The sequence below is a fragment of the Chiloscyllium punctatum genome, chromosome 4 (genome assembly GCF_047496795.1).
Source record: "Chiloscyllium punctatum isolate Juve2018m chromosome 4, sChiPun1.3, whole genome shotgun sequence".
NCBI classification, from domain to species: domain Eukaryota; kingdom Metazoa; phylum Chordata; class Chondrichthyes; order Orectolobiformes; family Hemiscylliidae; genus Chiloscyllium; species Chiloscyllium punctatum.
Genome location: NC_092742.1, coordinates 9,827,780 through 9,849,601, shown reverse-complemented (window position 1 = coordinate 9,849,601; position 21,822 = coordinate 9,827,780). Strand labels below are relative to the sequence as shown.

Here is a 21,822-nt window from a genome sequence, read left to right as displayed (position 1 = left end):
ATGAAGTGGTGTACAACTGACCTTTTAAATATGGTACCAGGATCTTCTATCCCAAAATGTCCCACCACTGGTGAGTTCTTCTGACGCACTCACGAGGTGATTTGCTGAGTAACTCTCACTACATTATTAGCATAGAAAATGAGCTAAGAAACACAAGATTGCATGAAATAACTTGCTCCGGGGATCAGTGTATATGAAGTCATCCAATACAGATGAAGCCATACTTTAACTTGAACATGAGGAATCTTGGCCATAGTTACTGTTCCTTCACTTTTCCTCAGCCAAAATGTGGCACATCCTCCTCAACAGCACTGTGAACATACTACACCACATGGACTATAGTGGCTCAAGATTGCAGATACCACCAATTACTATGAGCAATCAGGAATGGGCAATAAGTGCTCACTGAAACAAAATAAAAGTTGCTGCTATCATACTGTTGAGGCATTGTTTAAAAATACTTGCAGAAAGATGTTATTTTGGTAACAATAGACCCGGATTTGATTCTTTAGTTTACCTCATTCACTAGGATTGCACTTATCATGTGAATTGTATCTCAGCAGGAGCAGCACCTCAGTTTGATTGGTGTGTGAGAAATATTGAATGGAAAGAAAAACAAAATCAACCAGGAAGTTTAAGACCAGATTTTAATAAATTGTTGAATAGCTTTTATTCACAAACTTATTTTTACAGAAGCTCCCAAACTATGACAGAAAATGTACACCATTTTTAGAGAAACAAACATCGTGAAAAGATTTTTATTTTGAGAATCATATAATCTGTGTAATATTACGGTCTGTGCTCTAAAGCAAGTATCCTTGAATGATACAGAGGGTCCAAAGGCTAGAGACACCTAAGCTCTTATCTACAACTGGTCCACATACAGGTAACCTCTTTGAAGGTGTGTTTCTGGAGCAATGGAGTACCACACTCAAAGCAAAGCAGAACATGGTTGTCTCACTACTGATTGATAACCAGCTGTTCTGACTTCATTAATTAAACATTAAAGTTTCCAAAAAGGCACAATTTTTGTTTTCTCCTGTACAAACAATTAATCCTACTATATTTTAAATCAATATAGAGTTGGTGATACTGTACCTGCCAGTATTCCTATAAATAAGCTAGAGTTTTACTGTGTTGTTGTACATCTCAAATAACTGCAGTACAGCAAGAAGAATGTTACTCAATGCCAGTCCAAGCAAAACAATTGTCTTTTTGCTCAATATTTCTTCCAACCCTACTTCCCTCAATTGAAGGTGAATTGTTACTGGTACAGTTCTGTAGGTGTGCACCTCCAATATTCAAATATGACCCCAGATGGCCATCGTTGATTGGCTATTTGACTGGAAGTATCATGGCAAAACTATTTTGGTTGAATTAGCATTAACTAGATTAGTGGTTTCAAAATGGGACGAGATCTGAATGCCACCTGGCAGTTTCTGCAGTTGCCTACCACTAACAGACCATGCAACTGCCTGTTTCAGGGGTCAGGTTCCTTTTATATGCAAATTGTAAATGCATGGCATCTATAGAGCTCCAAATGCTGGAAGAGTTTGGAGCCTGTGACATATTCACTCTGATCAGTGTGATGTATGATGAGACTCCAAAAGGTTAAAGTTATACTTGTGAGGCTATGATGATCAGGTGGAGTGTAAGCACAGACAGGAAACTTTGACTAAGTACAAAAATATGATAACATCAGAGTCCAACCTCATCCTGTCTTCCCTACACATTATAGTAGTGGAGATCGGGGGTGTCATTCGTAGATATTTTTAATCAATCTATTCAGATGTGTTATGAAACACCTCTGAAGCAAGTAGGATTTGAATCCAATGGCTTAGACCATTCAATCACACTACCATTAGGTCAAAAATGCAAAGCATACGTATAAGAGTGAAAATATTTGCCCACCCAGATTTGTGTCCTTCATTAATCAGTAAAAAACAAAGTCTATCTGCTATCTTGACTTAGCTAACATAATCTGATCATAGACTCCGGCAAACCCTCTATAGGTTTATCTCAGCACTACACTGAACTAAAGATTTTTCTCCATTCTGCTCTTAAACAGATGTGGGAACATTCAAAATTGTAACTATGGTTATAATTACTTTTGCTTTCTCATTTAGTGAACATTACAGATTACAGCAGTGGTATTCTAATTTGGAACATTGGGTTACTCATTACTGTAATACTATTGGTGTATTAATGAGCTTTGAGATGATACTTAGGTGAACAGTGTAGATCAGCACATTTCTAACTGTTATGACTGAGATTGTTGGGGAAGATCGCAGGTGGGTGAGAGTTTAAAACGTCAGACTGAATAAATAGCTTCAGCTTTCAGTATGATCTACTTTAAGTGTTCTGGGCAGTGTACACAGTAGGAAAGTCTCCAACACAATATTTGGTGTGTGATGAATCAATGAGTGGGTACACTGCAGTTAGTTGTGGTTTGTTTCTGCAGAGCTTGAATGGGCTTAACGAGCTACTGATCACTAACTAGTGGGTCCTGCCTACAAGCCCTTGTGGAAACTGGTTTAGGTTGGATTATTGTGTTCAACAGATGCATTTCCTGCCCAAACTCACCATCAACTTTCCTGCACGAAATTTCATAAATGCTATTAGCAACACTTGTGGAATTTGGTTTATGGAAAGGAGGAAAAACCTTCAATCATAAGGTAGAGCCTTAACCAGCCAAGAACAAATTCAATTACAGAAAACAACTGTACACAGACACAAACACATTCAGCACATACAGACTATTAACAATCAAAGAAGTTGAGTCATATACACAAATAATGGAAGTAGTAAAGGCCCAGCCTCTACTTTCAGTGGCAGTTTAAAGCTTTGTTTTAAGTGCAATTTCATCATCTGGATGAAAGAGAAAGAAAATGCAGAAAGGGAAAACTTCAAAATGTGCCAAATCTTTGTGCCTATTTTCCAATCTTTGGCTTATTTATTTAGGACTTACTAGAATCACAGGACTGACAACAAATAAAAGCAAATGGGGGAAAAAAAATCTGGATTTAAATAAAACATTTGTGAATATATCAGTATTGTATCATGCTGTCTTGCAATCATTTGCCACTAAAGGTTAGCAGGAAGATGTCTAGAAGCCATGATACCTTGTTCAACATATTTTAGTGAGGAGGCCAATAGGCAGTGATAACCTGGACCACTTATGAAAAAGATGATAAAAGCATATTCAGTAAAGAACTAAAAGCAGATTCTGAATGCACCTTCCAAATACCCCAGGCAATGGGGAGACAAACTGAAAGTGAGAAACAACAATCAATGAAACCTTGAAAAGATCAGTCCAGCTATGTTTTAACAGTATATTCTTATTGCACAAAATACAGGGTGATTGAGCAGTCTTGCACATGCATTGGAGAAAGCTATATTCTGTAGGAACACAAGTTAGAGAAAAGATTACAGTAATAATGTTCCAGAAATGCAGGATTATAACATTCACATTATATTCCCATTTTGCCAGTCTTGGTATTTAAATCTCAAGTGTTTATTTCATTACTTGAGTACAATGGTGTCTTATTCTTCTGGCTTTTGGTATCAACATAATAGGTTGCAAATGAAACCCTTTTACGAAAGAGCAAAATGCAGCCATAAAAGTAAATATTAAAATAAAGCTTCATTTACATCATGTATATTATAAAAGGTATTAAAAAACTATTCACTTTCTTGCTGTCATACTACTCCGGAAGCTTTGATTCATTTGAAATTTGTACCCTCTTCAGCACACATAGAAAGTCTGCAACATGCTGTACCTTTTTTTTTTGAAGATGTGTACAAGGCCAAGTATGTTCAATAACATGTAACTAGTCCTCATTGGGTCACCTCTTATTAACTAAACAATCCAGGTTAATGGAATAAAAACAATTTTTCAGGTTTATACTCAGTCTTTGCCCTTTGTTTGTTACAGGCACTGGAACTTTGTGATTTTACAATTTAAACAGGGATGTCAGGAAAACTCTGAAAACATGAGTATAAAAAGAACAAAACCTAACAGTACAAAACTACTCCACAAAATGTTAAGTAGAAGAGTAATTATGACCTATCTGGTAACATAATCAACTGGCTGTGAACGGGCCAAGTGACTCCAAGTCGAGGTGCAGAAGAATGATCAGCCAGTATACTACCATCCAGAGAATAACAACAAGGTACGGTAATTGAGGATGAGTAGGGGATCCTGGAGGTACCTTATCACGGATGACAGCAGCAGTTGGGTGCCACATTGCTTCCAATACACTTGCATTGTTAGATTGTTGGTCTGACCTGGAGGAAAGAATGAAAATATGAATACCAAAAACAGATTAGCGATTGCTAAGGTTTTCATTATATCTCATTTATAGTATCAAATCAGTAATAGGTGCACGTCATTACAAGACCAGATACTGTAATAGTGTCCTACTCACTGTGACTATTGTGTGGTCATGCCTGCTCACTATAAGACCAGTTCGTTTTATTATAGGACAGGCAAACCGCTACCTAGTCTAACTAGCAGTGTCTCTTGTAGTTTACATGGTATTTAGTTTATTGCTTGTTAGCAGCTGCCGACAAGACCATAAAACATAGGAGCGGATGTTGGCCATTCAGCCTATTAAGTTTGCTCCACGATGCAGTGAGATAATGGCTGATTTGATAATCCTGAAGTTCATTTTCTTGTCTTTTCCCCATTACCCTCTGTTCATTATTAATGAAAAGTCGGTTTATCTCAGCGTTCAATATAGTTAACTGCATGGACTCTTTAGTCCAACTAGTCCATGCTGACCATAATCCCAAACTAAATAATCCCACCTGCCTGCATTTGGTCCATTTCCCTCCTAACATCTCTTATTTAGTCATCTTTTATGTGTTGTAACTGTACCCACATCCATCATTTCCTCCGGCATTCATTCCACACACAAACCACTGTGTAAATAAATTGACCCTCTTATCTTTTTAAAATCTTTCTCCTCTCACCTTAGAGGTATGTCCCTTTAGTCTCGAAATCCCCCAACCTAGGGAAAAGACACCTGCCATTCATGATTCTATAAGGTCGTCCCTCAACTTCTTATGTTTCAGTGAAAGAAGTCCCAGCCTCTGTCCATAACTGAAACGCTTCATTCCAGATAATGTTCTGGTAAATCTCTTATGAACTTTCTCTATCTCAATACTATCTTTTCTCTAATAGGGCAACCAGAAGTGGTAACAGTACTCCAGAAGAGGCCTCACCAATGTCTTGTACAACCTCAACATAATGACCCAACTCCTGAACTCAGAAATCTAAACAATGAACACAACAGTGCTAAATTAACTAACCTCAGAAGAGATTTCTCCTCATCTGTCTTAAATGGGTGGCCCCTAATTTTTGAGAGGATGCCTTTTGGTCCTAGACTTGCCCGCAAGATGAACCACCCTCTCAGCATCTCAGTCAAATCCCCAATGAATCTAGTATGTTTGAATAAGATCTTCTTTAATTCTTCTAAATTCCAATAAGTGCAGACACAACCTAATTAATAGCTCATAAGTCAGTACCTTCATATCCTATTGAACCTTTGCTGGACTGTCTCCAATACAAGTATATCTTTCCCTAAATAAGGGATTAAAAGTGGTCACAGAATTACAAGTGTGGTCTAATTAGTAGCTGGTACAGAGTTCTGGCAAGACCTCACTAATTTTATATTCCATTCCCTTTGAAATAAAGGCCAACATTCCATTTGCCTTCTCTATTACCTGCTGAAATTTGTATGCTAGCCTTTTGTGATTTATTAACTAGGCTTCCAAATCCCTCTTGTGCAGTAGCATTTTGCCATCTTGCACCATTTAGAAAATAGTCAGCTCCTCATTCTTCTTGCTAAACCATACATTTTGCCCCATCTGAGGAATTTTTTTTTCCCCATCCAGCAGCTGGTGAGGGTGGTGGAGACAGGTATTCTCGCAATATTTAAGAAGCATCTGGATGAGTATTTAAATATCAGGACGTAGTAGTCTGTGGACCAGGTAAATGGGATTAGTGTCGTTTGATATTTGTTTGTTGGCATGACACAGTGAACTAAAGGGCCTGTATCTATGACTATGATATTCCATCTGCCAAGTTTTTTCCCCACTCGTTAAACTTGTCTATATTTATCTGCTGAATCAATTCCTTACCATTCACCTATTTTTGTCAGCCGCAAACATGATTATTATACACTAATTTTCTTCATCCAAGCTATGAATATGTATATGTAAATAATTGTGGCCCCAGCAGTGATCCCTATGATACTCCAGTAGTTATAGTTTGCCATCCTGAAAATGCTCCATTTAACCTCTCATTCTTCGATTCATGCTAAAATATATATCTAAATGCTCTGTTGTATATCTTTTATAGTAGCAGGAAGTGGCCATTTGGCCCTTCGAGCCTTTTCTGTCATTCACCACGATCATGATGGATTGTTCAACTCAATAGTCTAATCCTGCTCTCTCCCAATTATCTTCGATCCCATTTGCTCCAAGTGTTGTATCTAGCTGCCTCTCGAATACATTCAATGTTTTGGCATCAATTACTTCCTGTGGTAATGAATTCCACAAGCTCAGCACTCTTTAGTGAAGAGATGTGGTCCATCCCAAATCCTCAGATTGTGACCCCTGGTTCTGGACATACCCACCATCAGGAAGGTCCCCCTGAACCTTCCCTGTCTGTCCTGTTAGAATTTTATAAGTCTCTAAGAGATTCCCCCTTACTCGTCTGGACTCCAGTGAACACAATCCTAACCCAGTCACTTTCTCCTCGTACGTCAGTCCTGCCATTCCCAGAATCAGCTTGGTAAACCAACACTTCACTCCCTCAAGAGCAAGAGCAAGAGCATCCTTCCTCAGAAAAGGAGACCAAAACTCTCCACAATATTCTAGGTGCAGCCTCACCAAGTAGACTCCAACTTTTTTCCAATAACAAATGTTAAGCTAACTGACACGTTTTTAGTCTCCTTTCCTTTTCTTCCCCCCAAAATAAACTGGCAGTCTAATCCATTGGGACTTTCCAGTATCGGAGGAGTCTTTAAACATTATGACCTGTTAATCCACTATCTCTGGTAGCTAGTCTTCCATATAGCTATAAGGTCATACCCGTTAATCTGTATTTGAGCCATTAAATCATTTATTTTGTTGTGAATGCTACATGTATATTTGAGAAAAGAATGCCATTTTGCCAGATTTTTTTTCCCCTTCATCCTTATTTGGTGTTGTTTTTCTATGTTTGTATACTCGTTCTATCCCACTCTGGGTACCATTATCCAAAGAGCTGCCTTGTAATGCTGCAATATCCTTTACACTTTAAGGCTAGGTATCCCATCTCCCCAAACCCTCTCTCCCTCTAATTAGTTTAAAACATTATCTACAAGTCTAGTTATTCAATTTGCCAGGACACTGTGCCCAGCAAGATTCATTTTTCAGGTGTTTCATGAGAAAACATCAATCAAAATGATTGGGTGGGGAGGTATTACATATTGGGCTGAATCTTACATTATTTTGGCTAGTCCAAGTTGAATTGGCTTTTTTGGGGAGATTTCCCTTGAGGTATCATGAACTTTCTTGCTGTATCATACACTACCTTCCCCTCCCCTGCAACATCTGTCACCTCTGATTCTTGCCCATTTTTCCACATGCAATTACAAGAACTGCTCAGCAGATATCATGGAATTCACCAACATCCTTTGCACCAGTGCCATCTTGAAAGGCCAATGCGCACCTGAATTTGCACTTTCAGTCCAGTGCCGTCCCGTGCAGTTCCTGACATTTTCCCCTGGTACTATCCTTTTTGGTCTGTGTCCTGGAGGGTCTGGTGGACGAGGTGGTGTAGAGGCACTATTTACTCTTTTACTAGGACCAGCAGTGAAGACCACGATACCAGTTCAAGCCAGCCTGGTCCAAGCTTGCAAACCACGTCAAAGGAATCTTCGATACATGGAACAACGCACAGCATTGTAGGAAGGTCAATGGCTTTTCCAACTCCATCAGTGTAAGTGTCACTATCTTCTCTCTGAACATCATATTGATTCCATCTCTGCTACTGTGCCCACCAACACCAAGGCACTTATCCGTGGCCAACATGAAGGGTCCTTTGAAGCAAGCGACAAGCTGGATTGACCCAGTACTTGCTCTTATTTCCATAAGGAGTTTTCCCCAACATCTAGTTTGTTTGCTGCATTTTGTAAGATAGGAAGCTGAACATTGATGAGGCGAGTTGAGCCTTTAACAAGGCATTGAACAAACAAGAATCCCCCTTAATTAGTAATATGCCACACAACTTGTCAAAAGGATAAGAAGTGGAAGATGATGTTCCTAATACCACGATTGGCCTCACCAGGCTTCTCCCTTGCAGGAGAGTCAGTACTAGGTGGCATAAATCTTAGAATAAAGGAGTTGAACATTTAAGATAGCAATGAAATTTCTTTTCCAGGTAGTGAAACTGTGGAACTATTTACTGCAAAGGGCTGTAGAGGCTGGGTCACTAAATATATTCAAGACTGAGATAGACAGATTTTTAATCAATAAGGGAATTGAGGATTTTGGGGAAAAGGCAGGAAAGTGGTATTGAAGGTTATGACATCAGCCATGAGCTTATTGAATGACAGCAGATGAGCTGAATGGCCTAGTTCTTCTTCTACACCTTATGTCTCCTGAGCAGAGCTAGTGTGAGTCATCTTAGCTCTGTTTAAGAAGAGGTGTGTCGACTAAATTGCAAAATCAAGAAAAGGGAAATCATATCCAGAGTAAGGCACTGGATCTGACAAGTAGATTAGATTAGATTACTTACAGTGTGGAAACAGGCCCTTCGGCCCAACAAGTCCACACCGCCCCGCCGAAGCGCAACCCACCCATACCCCTACATCTTCATCTACCCCTTACCTAACACTACGGGCAATTTAGCATGGCCAATTCACCTAACCTGCACATCTTTGGACTGTGGGAGGAAACTGGAGCACCCGGAGGAGAGTGTGACTATGATGGAGGCAGGGAGTTCAGGAGGTAATGCTGAAGGGACCTAAGCCCTTGAGCTTGAATAGTAGGTTTGAGATTCTGGCTTCCTGTGTGGACAAGAGCAGAAGGCTGGTGGGAAGGATGAGTTAATTGGCCATAGCACCTCAGTACAGGGAGCCAGTCAAGACAATGGAGAAAAGAGTAATGTAGTTGTGATCAGCAATAGTATAATCAGAGGAACAGACACTGTCTCTGGCCAGGATCAAGTGTCCCAAAAGCTGTGTGTCTTGTCTGGTGGCCAGGTTCAGGAGATCTCATCTGGGCTACAGAGGAATTTTGAGTGGGAGGTCAAAGATCCAGTTTTTGTAATCCACATTGGTACCAATAATACAAGGAAAAAGAGGTTCTGCTGAGGGAATATCAACAGCTAAGGGCTAAATTGAAAAACATAACCAAGAAAGGTGGTAATCTCTGGATTACTACCTGAGCTACAAGCAAATTGCACCGGATTAATAAGATTAAAGAGTGGCTCAAAGACTGGTGTGGGAGAAATAGATTTGAATTCATGAGATAATGGCATCAATACTGGGGAAGGAGGGAGCTGTTCCAAATGGGATCAGCTCTGCTGAATTATGCTGGACCCGAATCCTTGCAAATCACATAACCAGTGCTGTGAATTGGGCTTTAAACTAAATAATGGGGAAATGGGTACAGTTGCATGAAAACTTACGGAAAAAATAAAGGGGGCGGGAGGGAAGGCTCAGGAGAGGTTTTTAAAAGTTTCCAAAAAAAGTAATAAGATAAAGTATGGGAAGGCTCAAGAATTTAACTTCAGGCACAGCAAATGAGGGGACAACTATAAGAAGGGGGCTGTCAATGTAGGACTGAGGATGTTGTACTTAAAATTCATGCAGTTTATGAAACAAGCGAAATAAGCTTGTAGCGCAGGTTGAAATTGATGGGTATGATGTTGTGGGTCTGACTGAGATATGGCTGCAAGGGGATCAGGGCTGGGAACTAATTATACAAGGACATGCATCCTACTGAAAAGACAGGTAGACAAGCAGAGGGAGTGGGGTTACCTTGTTAATAAGAAATGAAATTATAATGACAGCAAGAAGTGATATAGAAAGAGAAGGCATAGAATCTGTGTGGGTAGAGTTGAGGAACCACAAAGGACAAAAAAAGACCCTGATGGGAATTGTATACAGGCCTCCTACCAGTACTCAGGATGTGGGAAGAAAATTAATCATGAGAAAGAAAAAGTATCAAGAAAGACACTATTACAATTATCGTGGGGGGCCTTAATGTTGTGGTTCTGTTCGCCGAGCTGGGAATTTGTCTTGCAAACATTTCGTCCCCTGTCTAGGTGACATCCTCCGTGCTTGGGAGCCTCCTGTGAAGTGCTTCTGTGCTGTTTCCTCCGGCATTTATAGTGGCCTGTCTCTGCCGCTTCCGGTTGTCAGTTCGAGCTGTCCGCTGTAGTGGCCGGTATATTGGGTCCAGGTCGATGTGTTTGTTGATAGAGTCTGTGGATGAGTGCCATGCCTCTAGGAATTCCCTGGCTGTTCTCTGTTTGGCGTGCCCTATAATGGTAGTGTTGTCCCAGTCGAATTCATATTGCTTGTCGTCTGTGTATGTGGCTACTAAGGATAGCTGGTCATGTTGTTTCGTGGCTAGTTGGTGTTCGTGTATACGGATCGTTAGCTGTCTTCCTGTTTGTCCGATGTAGTGTTTTGTGCAGTCCTTGCATAGAATTTTGTACACTACATTAGTTTTGCTTATGTTGGGTATCGGGTCCTTTGTTCTGGTGAGTTGTTGTCTGAGCGTGGCTGTTGGTTTGTGTGCTGTTATGAGTCCTAGTGGTCGCAGTAGTCTGGCTGTCAGTTCAGAAATCCTCCTGATGTATGGTAGTGTGGCTAGTCCTTTGGGTTGCGGCATGTCCTCGTTCCGTTGTCTCTCCCTTTGGCATCTATTGATGAAATTGCGAGGGTATCCGTTTTTGGTGAATACCTTGTATAGGTGTTCCTCTTCCTCTTCCTTTTTTTGTAGTTCTGGTGTGCTGCAGTGTGTTGTGGCCCTTTTGAATAATGTCCTGATGCAACTTCGTTTGTGTGTGTTGGGGTGGTTGCTTTCATAGTTTAGGACTTGGTCTGTGTGTGTGTAAATGCCGGAGGAAACGGCACAGAAGCGCTTCACAGGAGGCTCCCAAGCACTGAGGATGTCACCTAGACAGGGGACGAAACGTTTGCAAGACAAATTCCCAGCTCGGCGAACAGAACCACAACAACGAGCACCCGAGCTACAAATCTTCTCCCAAACTTTGGGGGGCCTTAATATGCAGCAGTGGGGGTGGGGGGGATAGAGGTGAAAGGGTCACCATAATATGAGAGAATTCACACTGCAGTTTGAGCAGGAGAAGCTGGAATCAGATGTAATGATATTGCAATTCAGTAAAAGTAACTACAAGGATATTAGGAAGAAGCTGGCCAGAATTGATTGAAGGGGAACCTAGCAGGGAAGATAGTGGAGCAGCAATGGCAGGAGTTTCTGGGGGTAATTCAGGAGGCACAGCAAAAAAATCAGCCCAAGGAAGTAGAAACATTAACAAGGATAAGGCAACCAGTGCTGACAAGGGAGGTCAGGAACTGCATAAAAGCAAAAGAAAGAGCATACAATATGATGAAGACTAGTGAGAAATCAGAGGATTGGGAAACCTTTAAAAGCTGCAGAGCATAACCCAAAAAAAAAGCAATTAGCGAGACAAGATGAAGTATGAGGGGAAGGTAGCTAGTAATAAAACCGATGATTGCAAGAGTTTGTTTTAGATATGTAAAATGTAAGAGGCAAGACTGGACATTGGACTACTCATACTGGTTCACATATGGATCAAAAACATTTTTGTTTTTGTTCTCAACCTCACAAAGCCATGCTGACTATCTCTAATCAAACTATGGCTTTCCAAGTAATCATAAATCCTGCCTGTCAGAATCCTTTCCAGTACTCTCCAATGTAGGGGAATGGGTGGGTTGCGCTTCCGTGGATCGGTGTGGACTTGTTGGGCCGAAGGGCCTGTTTCCACACTAAGTAATCTAATCTAATCTAATCTAAACATTCATTCAGTATGCTCCTCATATCAAAAGCTAGCTGGAGTGCCTAGCTTCAAGCTCCAGCATATCTACACACGTTCAACTAATTTCCTTTGTGTAATCTGACAGATGCAGATTAAAGCATTTTACTTATTTTGAATAATCTCCATATTTGGCACTGTGGCATGTCAATCTGAACAGTAACATCAGCCTCTGGATTAAACTAGGTTTTGGGCAATAGCTTAAGCACAAATTCAGTATTCTTACCTTGTTTGGAGGTGTGTTTCATCTGTAAATTTTGCTTCATTCAGCAGCACCAGACTCTCAGGTATCTGCAGTTCAAAAAGTTATGATGTCAATAGAAAATGATTCTTTCCTTCTTGCAGGATGTACAATCCAAAAGTATACTATAACTAGACCCTCGATACTTTCTGCTAACATTTTTGAAACAAAGGTGACTCTTCCGGGAAATTGACCGCTCTGTAAAATGTCTGGTGTGACAACGCAAAGAATTAAGGAGATGCATTCTCAAATTTTACAAATGTTTGACTGTACAAACAATATTTCCGCATCTAATCACGGAGGTTCAATTATGTTGTCAAGCTCTTTTCAAAGTGAGATGGGAACTCTACAAAGCTCTGTTCATTTATACATCAAGAAGGAAATTTGTATTCCCAGAATGCGATGTGGGTTTCTCTAGTTTAGTGTCTTTGGAGTGGGCCATTAACTAGTTGAAATTATCTCATTCCCATTTCATAGCCCGATCCCACAGTTGGCAGTGAAGCCAAATCTAGATACTTTCAATCAACCTCTAGAACCCAATCTTTCTGGCCCAGAGGTAGGGACACTACCACTGTGCAACAAAAGCCTTTCAGTGAATCCAATCTAGGGAAGTGTCCATAATTGTGTCACCAGAGTAATAAAGCAGGGAGTAAATTTCAAGCGATAAAAAGGGGCTGAGTTATCTTGATTGTGTTTAAAAAATTTTGAATCTGTGATTTGAGGAAAGTGTTTAATTTCTTAATTTTTGGTTTTCCAGAAGTGGTAGAGGTGAATGCAATTACAACATTTAAAAGATATTTGGACAATTACATGGATAAGAAAGGTTTAGAGGGATATGGGTGGATAAAGAGTGGAGCTGGAAAAGCACAGCAGCTCAAGCAGCATCAAAAGAGAAGGGGAATCAATGTTTCAGGTCAGAACCCTCCAAACACAGGCTGATGGGAGTAGTTTAGTTTGGGAAACCTGTTCAGCTTGGACAGGTTGGACCGATAGTCATACAGCACAGAAACAGACCTATGACTCTATGCTGAGATGTTTCACCTCATAGGAAAGTCTAGAACTGGGGCACCAATTCAAAATAAAGAGAGTCCTATTTAGAAATCTAGAAACACAGGAGCAGGAATAGTCCGTTTAGTCTTCGAGCTTGCTTCACCATTCAACATGATCATAGCTGATCATTCAACTCAATAGTCTGTTCCTGCTTTTCCCCCATATCCTCTGATCCCTTTAGCACAAAGTGTTATACCCAACTTCTTTTTGAAATCATACAATGCTTTGGCCTTGACTGCTTTCTGTGGTAGTGAATTCCATACGCTCACCACTCCCTGGAGAAATAAATTTAAGACACGCACAAGGGGGAATTTTGTCTCAGAGGATTGCTAATTTTTGGAATTCATTATCCCTAAAAAGGGTTAAAAAATACGACAGAATTTTCATCCACAAAGCAGTCAAAGATTATGAGGGGAATGCAGGCAGGAGAGTGGAGGTAAAGCCATAATTGGAACAGCCATGATCTTATTGCATAGGAGAGCAGACTAGACAGGTCAAGCATGCTGCTGCTCCCATTTTTTAAGCTGTTATTCCAAAGCATGATAAATTACAAGGTCAAGGCAGCTCTTCATGAGTTACTGACTCAAGATATTGGAAAATGTGCGTTGAGCACACTTTATCATGAGGCCTACCTTGTGCTGAGTGTTATGTTGTCTCATCAATGACAGCATATTGGGATCAGAGCAATGTTCATCCTGATTCAGTTTTTCATCTTGATTGCTTGTGCATTCTTCTGATTCACTTGAACATTGGTCATTCTGAGGAAGAAACAAGATACAGTACTGCTGTTAATTGGAGGCTCAAATGTTCTGAGTCCTACCAACTTATTTCCAGCAAGTAGGTCTCTTTATTGAGCTTCTCAGATGGCCTTCTATTGGCAGAGAATTTCTCCAGCCTTGCCAAAAACAGTGGGAGGGGAAGAGGCTTTAATTGGGCACTCCCTATGTATCCAATCATTGAACTCCTGCAGTGTGGAAACACACCATTTGGCCCAACAAGTCCACACCGAACTTCCAAACAGTAACCCACCCAGACCCATTCCCCTTCCCTATTACTCTACATTTACCCCTGACTAATGCACCTAATCCACACATCCCTGAACACTATATGCAATTTAACATGGCAAATTCAGTTAATCTGCACATCTTTGGATTGTGGGAGAAAACCAGAAGGAAACCCAAGCAGACATGGGGAGACTGGTTTGTGTATTTCCCAAATCTCCAATAGGACCTGGAATTATCGGAGGCAAAAGGGGGGACCATCTGGACATCTTATAATCATGAGGAGAATCAATTTTTTGTTTCCAAACGTAAAAGTGAAATGCCTTTCCCTTGCAAAGGTATTAAAGTCCATTTTAGTGTCCTTTCAGACCCACGATATCTTAGATTCATTGAATTTTACACTACAGAAGGAAGCCATTCAACCCATCATATCTGTACTGGCCTTGTGCTGAAAGGGCTACACAACTGATCCCACTTGCCAGCCCCATTTCTGAAGCTCTCTAACTTAGTCACTTTCAAATATATATCCAACTCTCTTAAAACCTTCAATGGAATCCACCTCCCCTACTCTCCCAGGCAGTGCATTCTAAATCCTAATAACTCTAAATAAAGAAGTTTCTCTTCATCTCACTACTAGCTTTTGTGACCCCTAGTTACTGACCTGCTAACTGGTGAAAATAGAATTTTCTTTTACCCTGTCAAAAGTGTTCAAAATTATGAACAATTCGATAAAGTCACCTCTTAATCTTCGTTGTTCTGAGAAGAATAAGCCCAATCTCTCATCTTTTCTTCTAAAATCCTTCACTCCTGATATTATTCTCATAATTCTCTTTTGAACGCTCACATTGCAGAAATTTCTCCTTTTGTGCCCACACTCTACTTTTTTCCCAGTCTACCCTAGAGTTAATGGAATCAGCAACTATTGCAACTCTACATGACCTGTCGATTTCCAAATTCTGCCTATAATGCTCTTTTCTACTTCCTCCCCACTATTTGGAAGTCTATAACAAAATGCCGAAAAAGGTCCTCAAGTAAGGGGACTAAACTGCATGCAATATTCTAGAAGCCATCTCACTAATGCCCTGTATAGTGTTATACTCTCTTCCTTCAGCAATAAATGCCTGACAAATCTCGGAAAATGGTAAAAAGCCTGAGCTGATTAATATAAGTCAACTTTGTGAAACAGTATCAGAAGGGTTAAAAGAGAGTAAAATATATAGAAAAGTGGAGTTTTTCCCATTAGATTCTACAAACTTGCACTGTATATTTCTTTTTACTATTTCTTTCTTCTAGTGGTTGATCTCCTACGCAGTTGAACATAGGTTGTCAAGACAAATTTGAATATTTCAGGTCACATAGGAAATAGCGGAACCAATGTAGGTGATGCAGTGACAAAATCAGGGTGTGTAGGAAGGTAGGGGAGAGTGAACAAGCAAAGAGTGGGAAAGAGGATGAAAGTACTTAGGATGGAGAATTCAAAATCAGTGGAAACAGGATTGAAGCACAACCAGCCATTATAAGAATGGAAATCTAATAAATTAGAGGAGGGATATTATAAAATAGGATAATGAAGCAGAACAGAATTAGCATGTAAGGAATAACTGGCAACTATGATTAATTGGCAAGGAAAGAGATTAGTGTCCAGTAGCAAGGAAAGAGCTGGAATCCTTCTTGTTGGAATGGCCAGTTGAATTGCACAACTTGACCATCTGGGAGTGATTTTCTTTGTATAGTTTGGTCCCATTAGAATCGATATTAGCCACATTTCAGTGATAACATTCTAACTTCCAAGACAAAAGATTGTGAACTTGTGTCGCACTCCAACGACTTGAATACATAACCTAAAGCAGAGTTACCCAGTACGAATGAGTTAGTCCCATTAGCTAATATAACAAAATCTCCCAAACTCAGAATTTTTGAAGTCCTCCCCATTAAGAAATAAAAAATCTACTTCCCTTACTTAAATGGGATCTGTCTGCTAAAGACACTATTGAACAGTTATAACGAGTACTTAACCTAACTACATTGTAGCTCCCAGTCTGTTTCACTCACCATTGCTTTCAGGTGGAATTCATGGTTGTGATCTTTATGGCTGGTGAAAACATCATAACTGCTTTTCTCTTGCGAGTTTTCAGCACTTACTAAAGTGGGTGAGCTGGAAAAATACAAATCAAATAACTGATAAAAAGATCAGTTTGAAAAGACTTAAAACTCGTTATTTAATACAGAAAAATCTCCTTTATGGCTTGCAATTTTATTTGGAAAAGAGATAATGATGTTTTGGTCACTTAACCCAATTGCTCCTTTTTTGTGGAGTCAGTGAGGACAGCAGATGCTGGATATCAAAGTCGAGAGTGTGGTGCTGGAAAAGCACAGCAGGTCAGGCAGCATCCCAGGAGCTCTTCGGATGCTGCCTGACCCACTGTGCTCCTTTTTTTGTCCCAATTGTCAATTTTTGTCTTGTATAGCTTCCATGAAGCTTAAGAGGTTTCTTGAGACATCTTACTTCATTAAATATTCTATATTAAATACAGGTTGTTATTCTGGTTCCTGGTTGTGCATTAGAAGCAAAAGTCTATGAAAAGGTTAATTGCAGAATGAGAAGAGAAGGGCAGAGAAAAAGTCAGATGGAAATAGAAACCAACCATGAAATCACAGAACTTTGCAGGATGTTGTGCTGCCCATGTTTCGTATCAGCTGGCTGTTCCGGACCACTACCATAAATCTCCACATCTTCTCCTGTCTCTTTCAGACCCATTTGACTTTGCAGCGAGTGCAAAAGCTGGTTGTTTAATGCCTGGAAAGGTAGAAAATCAGTCTCGTTATGATAGCTCTAGGCAACACAATCAAAAACCTTCCAAAAACATGTGCATTGCTGATTTTTATTTAAACTGCTCTCCATTTCCAAATCAAAATTTACTTTTAGTTTTCAACTATGTCTTTTTCTGTATAGCTTCTGTACAACATCATGTTGACAACGTTGAGGTTGACAAGTTGGCCAAATGAGCAGACACTTAGCAGATGAATCGCAAAACAGAAATGTAAGGTAATACAAATTTGGACTGAAGAAACATTGAGAAACAATACAGGCTCAACTGGTACAAGTTTGAGGGTAATACAGAAGCAGAGTGACCTTGGGGTTCACGGGCATAAATCTCTGAAAGTGGCTAGGCAAGTTGCAACTGTTCTTAAGGCAGCTTATAGGATCCTTCAGTTTTTAAGTGTAAGAGCAAGCATATGATGCTATACCCCTACAATTCATTGGTCAGACCAAATGTGGAATATTATGTTCATTTCTGGGCCCCTTATTTAAGGAAGGATGTTAAAGCCCTGGACAGAATACAAAAAAGAGATTTACTACAATGATACCAGAATGAGAGATTTTAGATACAAGAAAAGGTTAGGGAAATTGGCCTCATTCTCCTTACAGCAGAAAAGATTAAGGGGTGACCTTATGGAGGTGTTCTAAATTATGAACCACTTTGAAGGGTACAGAAGGATATTCTATTTCCATTAATTGATACTTCGATAATTAGGTATTACAATTTCAAGATTGTCAGCAAGAGAGCTACAAGTTAGATGAAGAGAAATTTCTTTACTCAGATTGATTAGGATTTGTAGTGCACTGCCCAGGAGAATAGAGGAGGTGGAGTCCATAACAAGTTTCAAAACAGTGGTGGGTATATATTTGAAGGTGATGAATTTTGACAACTAGAGAGAAAAGGTTGGAGAATGGTACTAACTAGTTAGCTCTTTCAGAAGCCAGTAAAGACACAAAGGGCCAAATGGTTTCCTCTTGTATTGTAAAATTCTATGATTCTATGTTATTCTGAAATTCTGAACTAAACTAAAAATGAAATAATTTGACACATTTCAAAGCAGCTTGTTCTGAGTAGTTGTCAATTTAAAAATAAATCACAGTTTTCCTTGCTAAAATCTCTCCAAATGTTGAGTAGAAGACTACTGGATTTTGCTGACCAATGGCCTAGCAGTCCTTCAATAATTCTTCCAAGTAACCATTCTCTTCACAAGTCTATTTAGAATATCTCCCCATTATTCTCCAGTTTATGTTTAAGGATTCAGGGAAGGTTAGATGAATTCATAGAAATAAAGTAACAATACCAGTGCTCACTGCTCTTCTACATTGCTCTTTCACATTAGCTGTGCAGGTAAGGTGGTACATTTTGCAACAAAATGTGCCACTATGCAGGTCTGACTTTTAACTGTCCTTTTAATTGGCCTCAAGGTCTACTCAGTTATACAAAAGACAAGGAAGACAATCTTGTTACTACTGAGTGATTTCCTATGCCATCGCAGAGGACAATTTCAAGTCAACCCCAATGATTTTGGCCTGGAGTTGCAAGTAGACCAAACTCAGCAGGATGGTAAGTTTCCAATCTCAAATATCACTTTAAGTGAACAAGTTGGTTTTCACAATGGTCAGACAGCTTGAAGAGATTGGAAACTTACCATTTTTATCTCGAGATTTATGGCAAATCAGAATTCAAATTCTCAGACTGCTATTATGGAATTTGAACCAATATATTCTGAAACTCCAAGTTCAATCATGGATAGCAACTAACAATAGCAGGTTAAAAGTTTGAATTGTAAGCAAATATGACCTTGAAAGTAATCTGCACGAGAGTAGGAAGGCTTTACAAACCATCACAGTGAACTTCCCAATTCAAGGTGCCAAATATAGTGAATGTTTGTTACCTCTGGACCTGGACTGTTTTCATCTTGATCCTTTTCATGTTCGCTTTTGGGTATCTGAAGATCTCCAGACTTTGTCACTGAAGGTTTTTCTTCCAAAAATCGTTCATTAATAGCCTCCAAGTTAGGCTGATCTGGCAACTTATTAAGAGGATTCATAATGCTTTCATTGGCAGCATTAGGGATTGCTACTGGCAGAAACTGAGACAAGTCAGTTCCTTGGTAAGAAGAAAATGACTGAGCAATCTTACCAGGTTCAGCATGATTAGAGATGCTCGAGCTGTCAATCTGATCAGAGTCAGGGGTGCACAAAGTTATTTCAGAGAATGTTGGACTAAGTTCCTGCAATGAAAAAGAACCACTGAGCTCAGAGCAAGACTGGTAAGCTTCATCAGCCAGTGGTGACAAGTCTTTCTGAAACTCTGGGACAAATTCCTTTTGAGGACTACCAGTAACTGAAAAAGCCTCAAGTACCTTAGACACTGGTACCTCATAATGAGGATAGTAAACAAGGTTAAGTGGAATTACAGACACTTTTTCTTCACCCATAAGTGCATTATCTATTACTGAAGGCAATAGCTCATTCTGTTCAGAAGATGGTTTTTCATCAGTCTGTGTACATGATTCTGAAACTTTACGTATCCGAGCAGGCATACTAGAATTAGATTGCGTATCCATATGGTATAAAGAAACACACTGATCTTGTGGACTTTTGAGAGCTTCATTCAATTTATTAGAGGAGTATGTGGCTTCTGAGACGATTTCCAAGGATGTGTCACATTGATCTTCAGCAAAAGGTTCAGGTGTTTCAATTCTTGACCTAGCTTTCAACACATCATTCGCTGCAATTGGTGAATGATAATCATAAGGTTCCGGAGAAGAAGGCTTCTTTTCCAACAGTGTTTTCTCACCATTTGAAGACTTTCTTTTCAATGGATGTAGCAGGACATAAATCTCCTCTACCGTGTCAGTGACATTGGTGTCAGATGCGGGTTGTAAGAGTACATTGTGCAGATCAGATGATGATAACTGACTATCTTGATGTGAGGACATACTTGATTTTGCAATATTGGAAACATCAACCATGTTAGTGGTAACCATTTCCGTTTCAGTAGAACTACTGCTCTGAATAACAAAAGAATTATCATCGTTTTCTTCATGTAATGGCTGATTGTCATTCATCACGACATTTTGTGCAGATAATTTATCATCTTTCAGGTAGGAGGGGATAAAGACTGTCGAGTCCTGTAGCAGAGGCGAGACAATATCTGAATCACAATGTTTATTTCCAACATTGGAATCTTGTGCACTAAGATCAGAAGACATGGTTGAAAAGCTGATACAAGAATCCTCAAATGGAGATTCATAGGCACATTCTGCAGTATCATTCTGTCAGCAATAAAAAATGTAATGATTAGATATAGTAACAAAACTTAAATAATGTGGATGAGGAGCTAGTATTGGGGTTTTCGATATAATATGTAAATAATATATATCATGACATGACTAAATCTTAATTTTCATCACTTGTGAGGTATCACTTGGTAGAAACCAACTTTTCTTTCCATTGACAGGCAAAGGAAAAAAGGATTCATTTGGCAATTGCTGTACATCTGCTCTCACGGACCTCTCAGGTGACTGGTTTCACCACCACCCTTGCGTCTGGCCAAGTACTGGAAAGAAGAAACTATGTATTTTACTCTAAGTTATTGAGCCTAAATGGTGATCCGATTAGTATTTTTACAGAAATTATTTATTTGGCAGAATTTTCTTTTCTTTAGATTTAAGTGTGACAACAGGTGTAATGGCGAATGGGGCTTGCTCAGAGTGGCAGGATTTTCTTGAGATTATATTCTTCTCAACTAATTACAGATGCATAAGCAAGTAAAATACCAAATTTTAAAGGCAGGAAGCTCTTAAATATGCAGGGACCTTCTGGGGTCCAAAGTTTGGATGCCATATTTAAAAGGCAAACCAGGAGCTTCACTTAGTTTCTGCTCACTTAAAACATAAAGGGAGATAGGACACTTACAGATTCACACATCCTTGACCTTTCAAAATCAGCTGGGAGAACTTACACATCTGACAGCTTTTCACCAAAAGCTTGAATGGGACAAGGACACAAATTATAACCTATTGAGTTCAGCCTCACTGCCCACCCTAATCAAGTTTGCTGACATCAGCCAGTGTTGCTGTGTCACTCAGGCAGGCTTGTTGATCTAAATCAGGCTTCACCTGAAAACTAAGGTTTTAACAGCAACAAGGGTTACCCTGCATATAACTGAGACTTCTCATGAGCTGATTAATATGGAGAGGCTTCACAGCTAACAATGCATATTTGGACAAACCTTGGTTGTGAAGAAGACAAATAATTAAAGAAGTCTGTACGCGGTGGCGCTTAGAGGAAGAAGTCTATCATAAAATAGAGGAGCATAATAAGGCAATTCAGCTCATTGAGTCTGCTCCAGTATTAGATCATGGTTGATATGTTTCTCAACCCCATGCTCCTGCCTTCACCTCATAACCCTTAAACCCCTTACTAATCAAGAACGTATCTATTGCTATCTTAAAAGACACTCAATGACTTGGACTCTAGAGGCCTCTGCAGCAATGCGTTCCATAGATTCACCATCTTCAGCTGAAGAAATTTCTCCTCACTCAGTTCTAAGGGGTCCTCCCTTCACTGAGGCTGCGCCCTGGATCTTGGTTTCTTTTACTAGTGAAAACATCTTCTC

General features: G+C 39.7%; 1 protein-coding gene across 1 annotated transcript in view; it reads right to left on the bottom strand.

Moving 5' to 3' along the window:
- Positions 1–645: 645 nt before the first annotated feature.
- Positions 646–21,822, bottom strand: part of LOC140476063 (uncharacterized) — an 88,930-nt gene continuing 67,753 nt past the window's right edge. Inside the window, exons 9-14 of the mRNA XM_072568041.1 lie at positions 19,091–20,476; positions 17,020–17,171; positions 16,427–16,529; positions 14,006–14,131; positions 12,309–12,373; positions 646–4,287 (exon numbers count right to left, since the gene is read on the bottom strand). Of these exons, the coding sequence (XP_072424142.1) occupies positions 4,083–4,287; positions 12,309–12,373; positions 14,006–14,131; positions 16,427–16,529; positions 17,020–17,171; positions 19,091–20,476 (2,037 nt within the window). The 3' untranslated portion in view covers positions 646–4,082. The remainder of the gene's footprint in view (positions 4,288–12,308; positions 12,374–14,005; positions 14,132–16,426; positions 16,530–17,019; positions 17,172–19,090; positions 20,477–21,822) is intronic.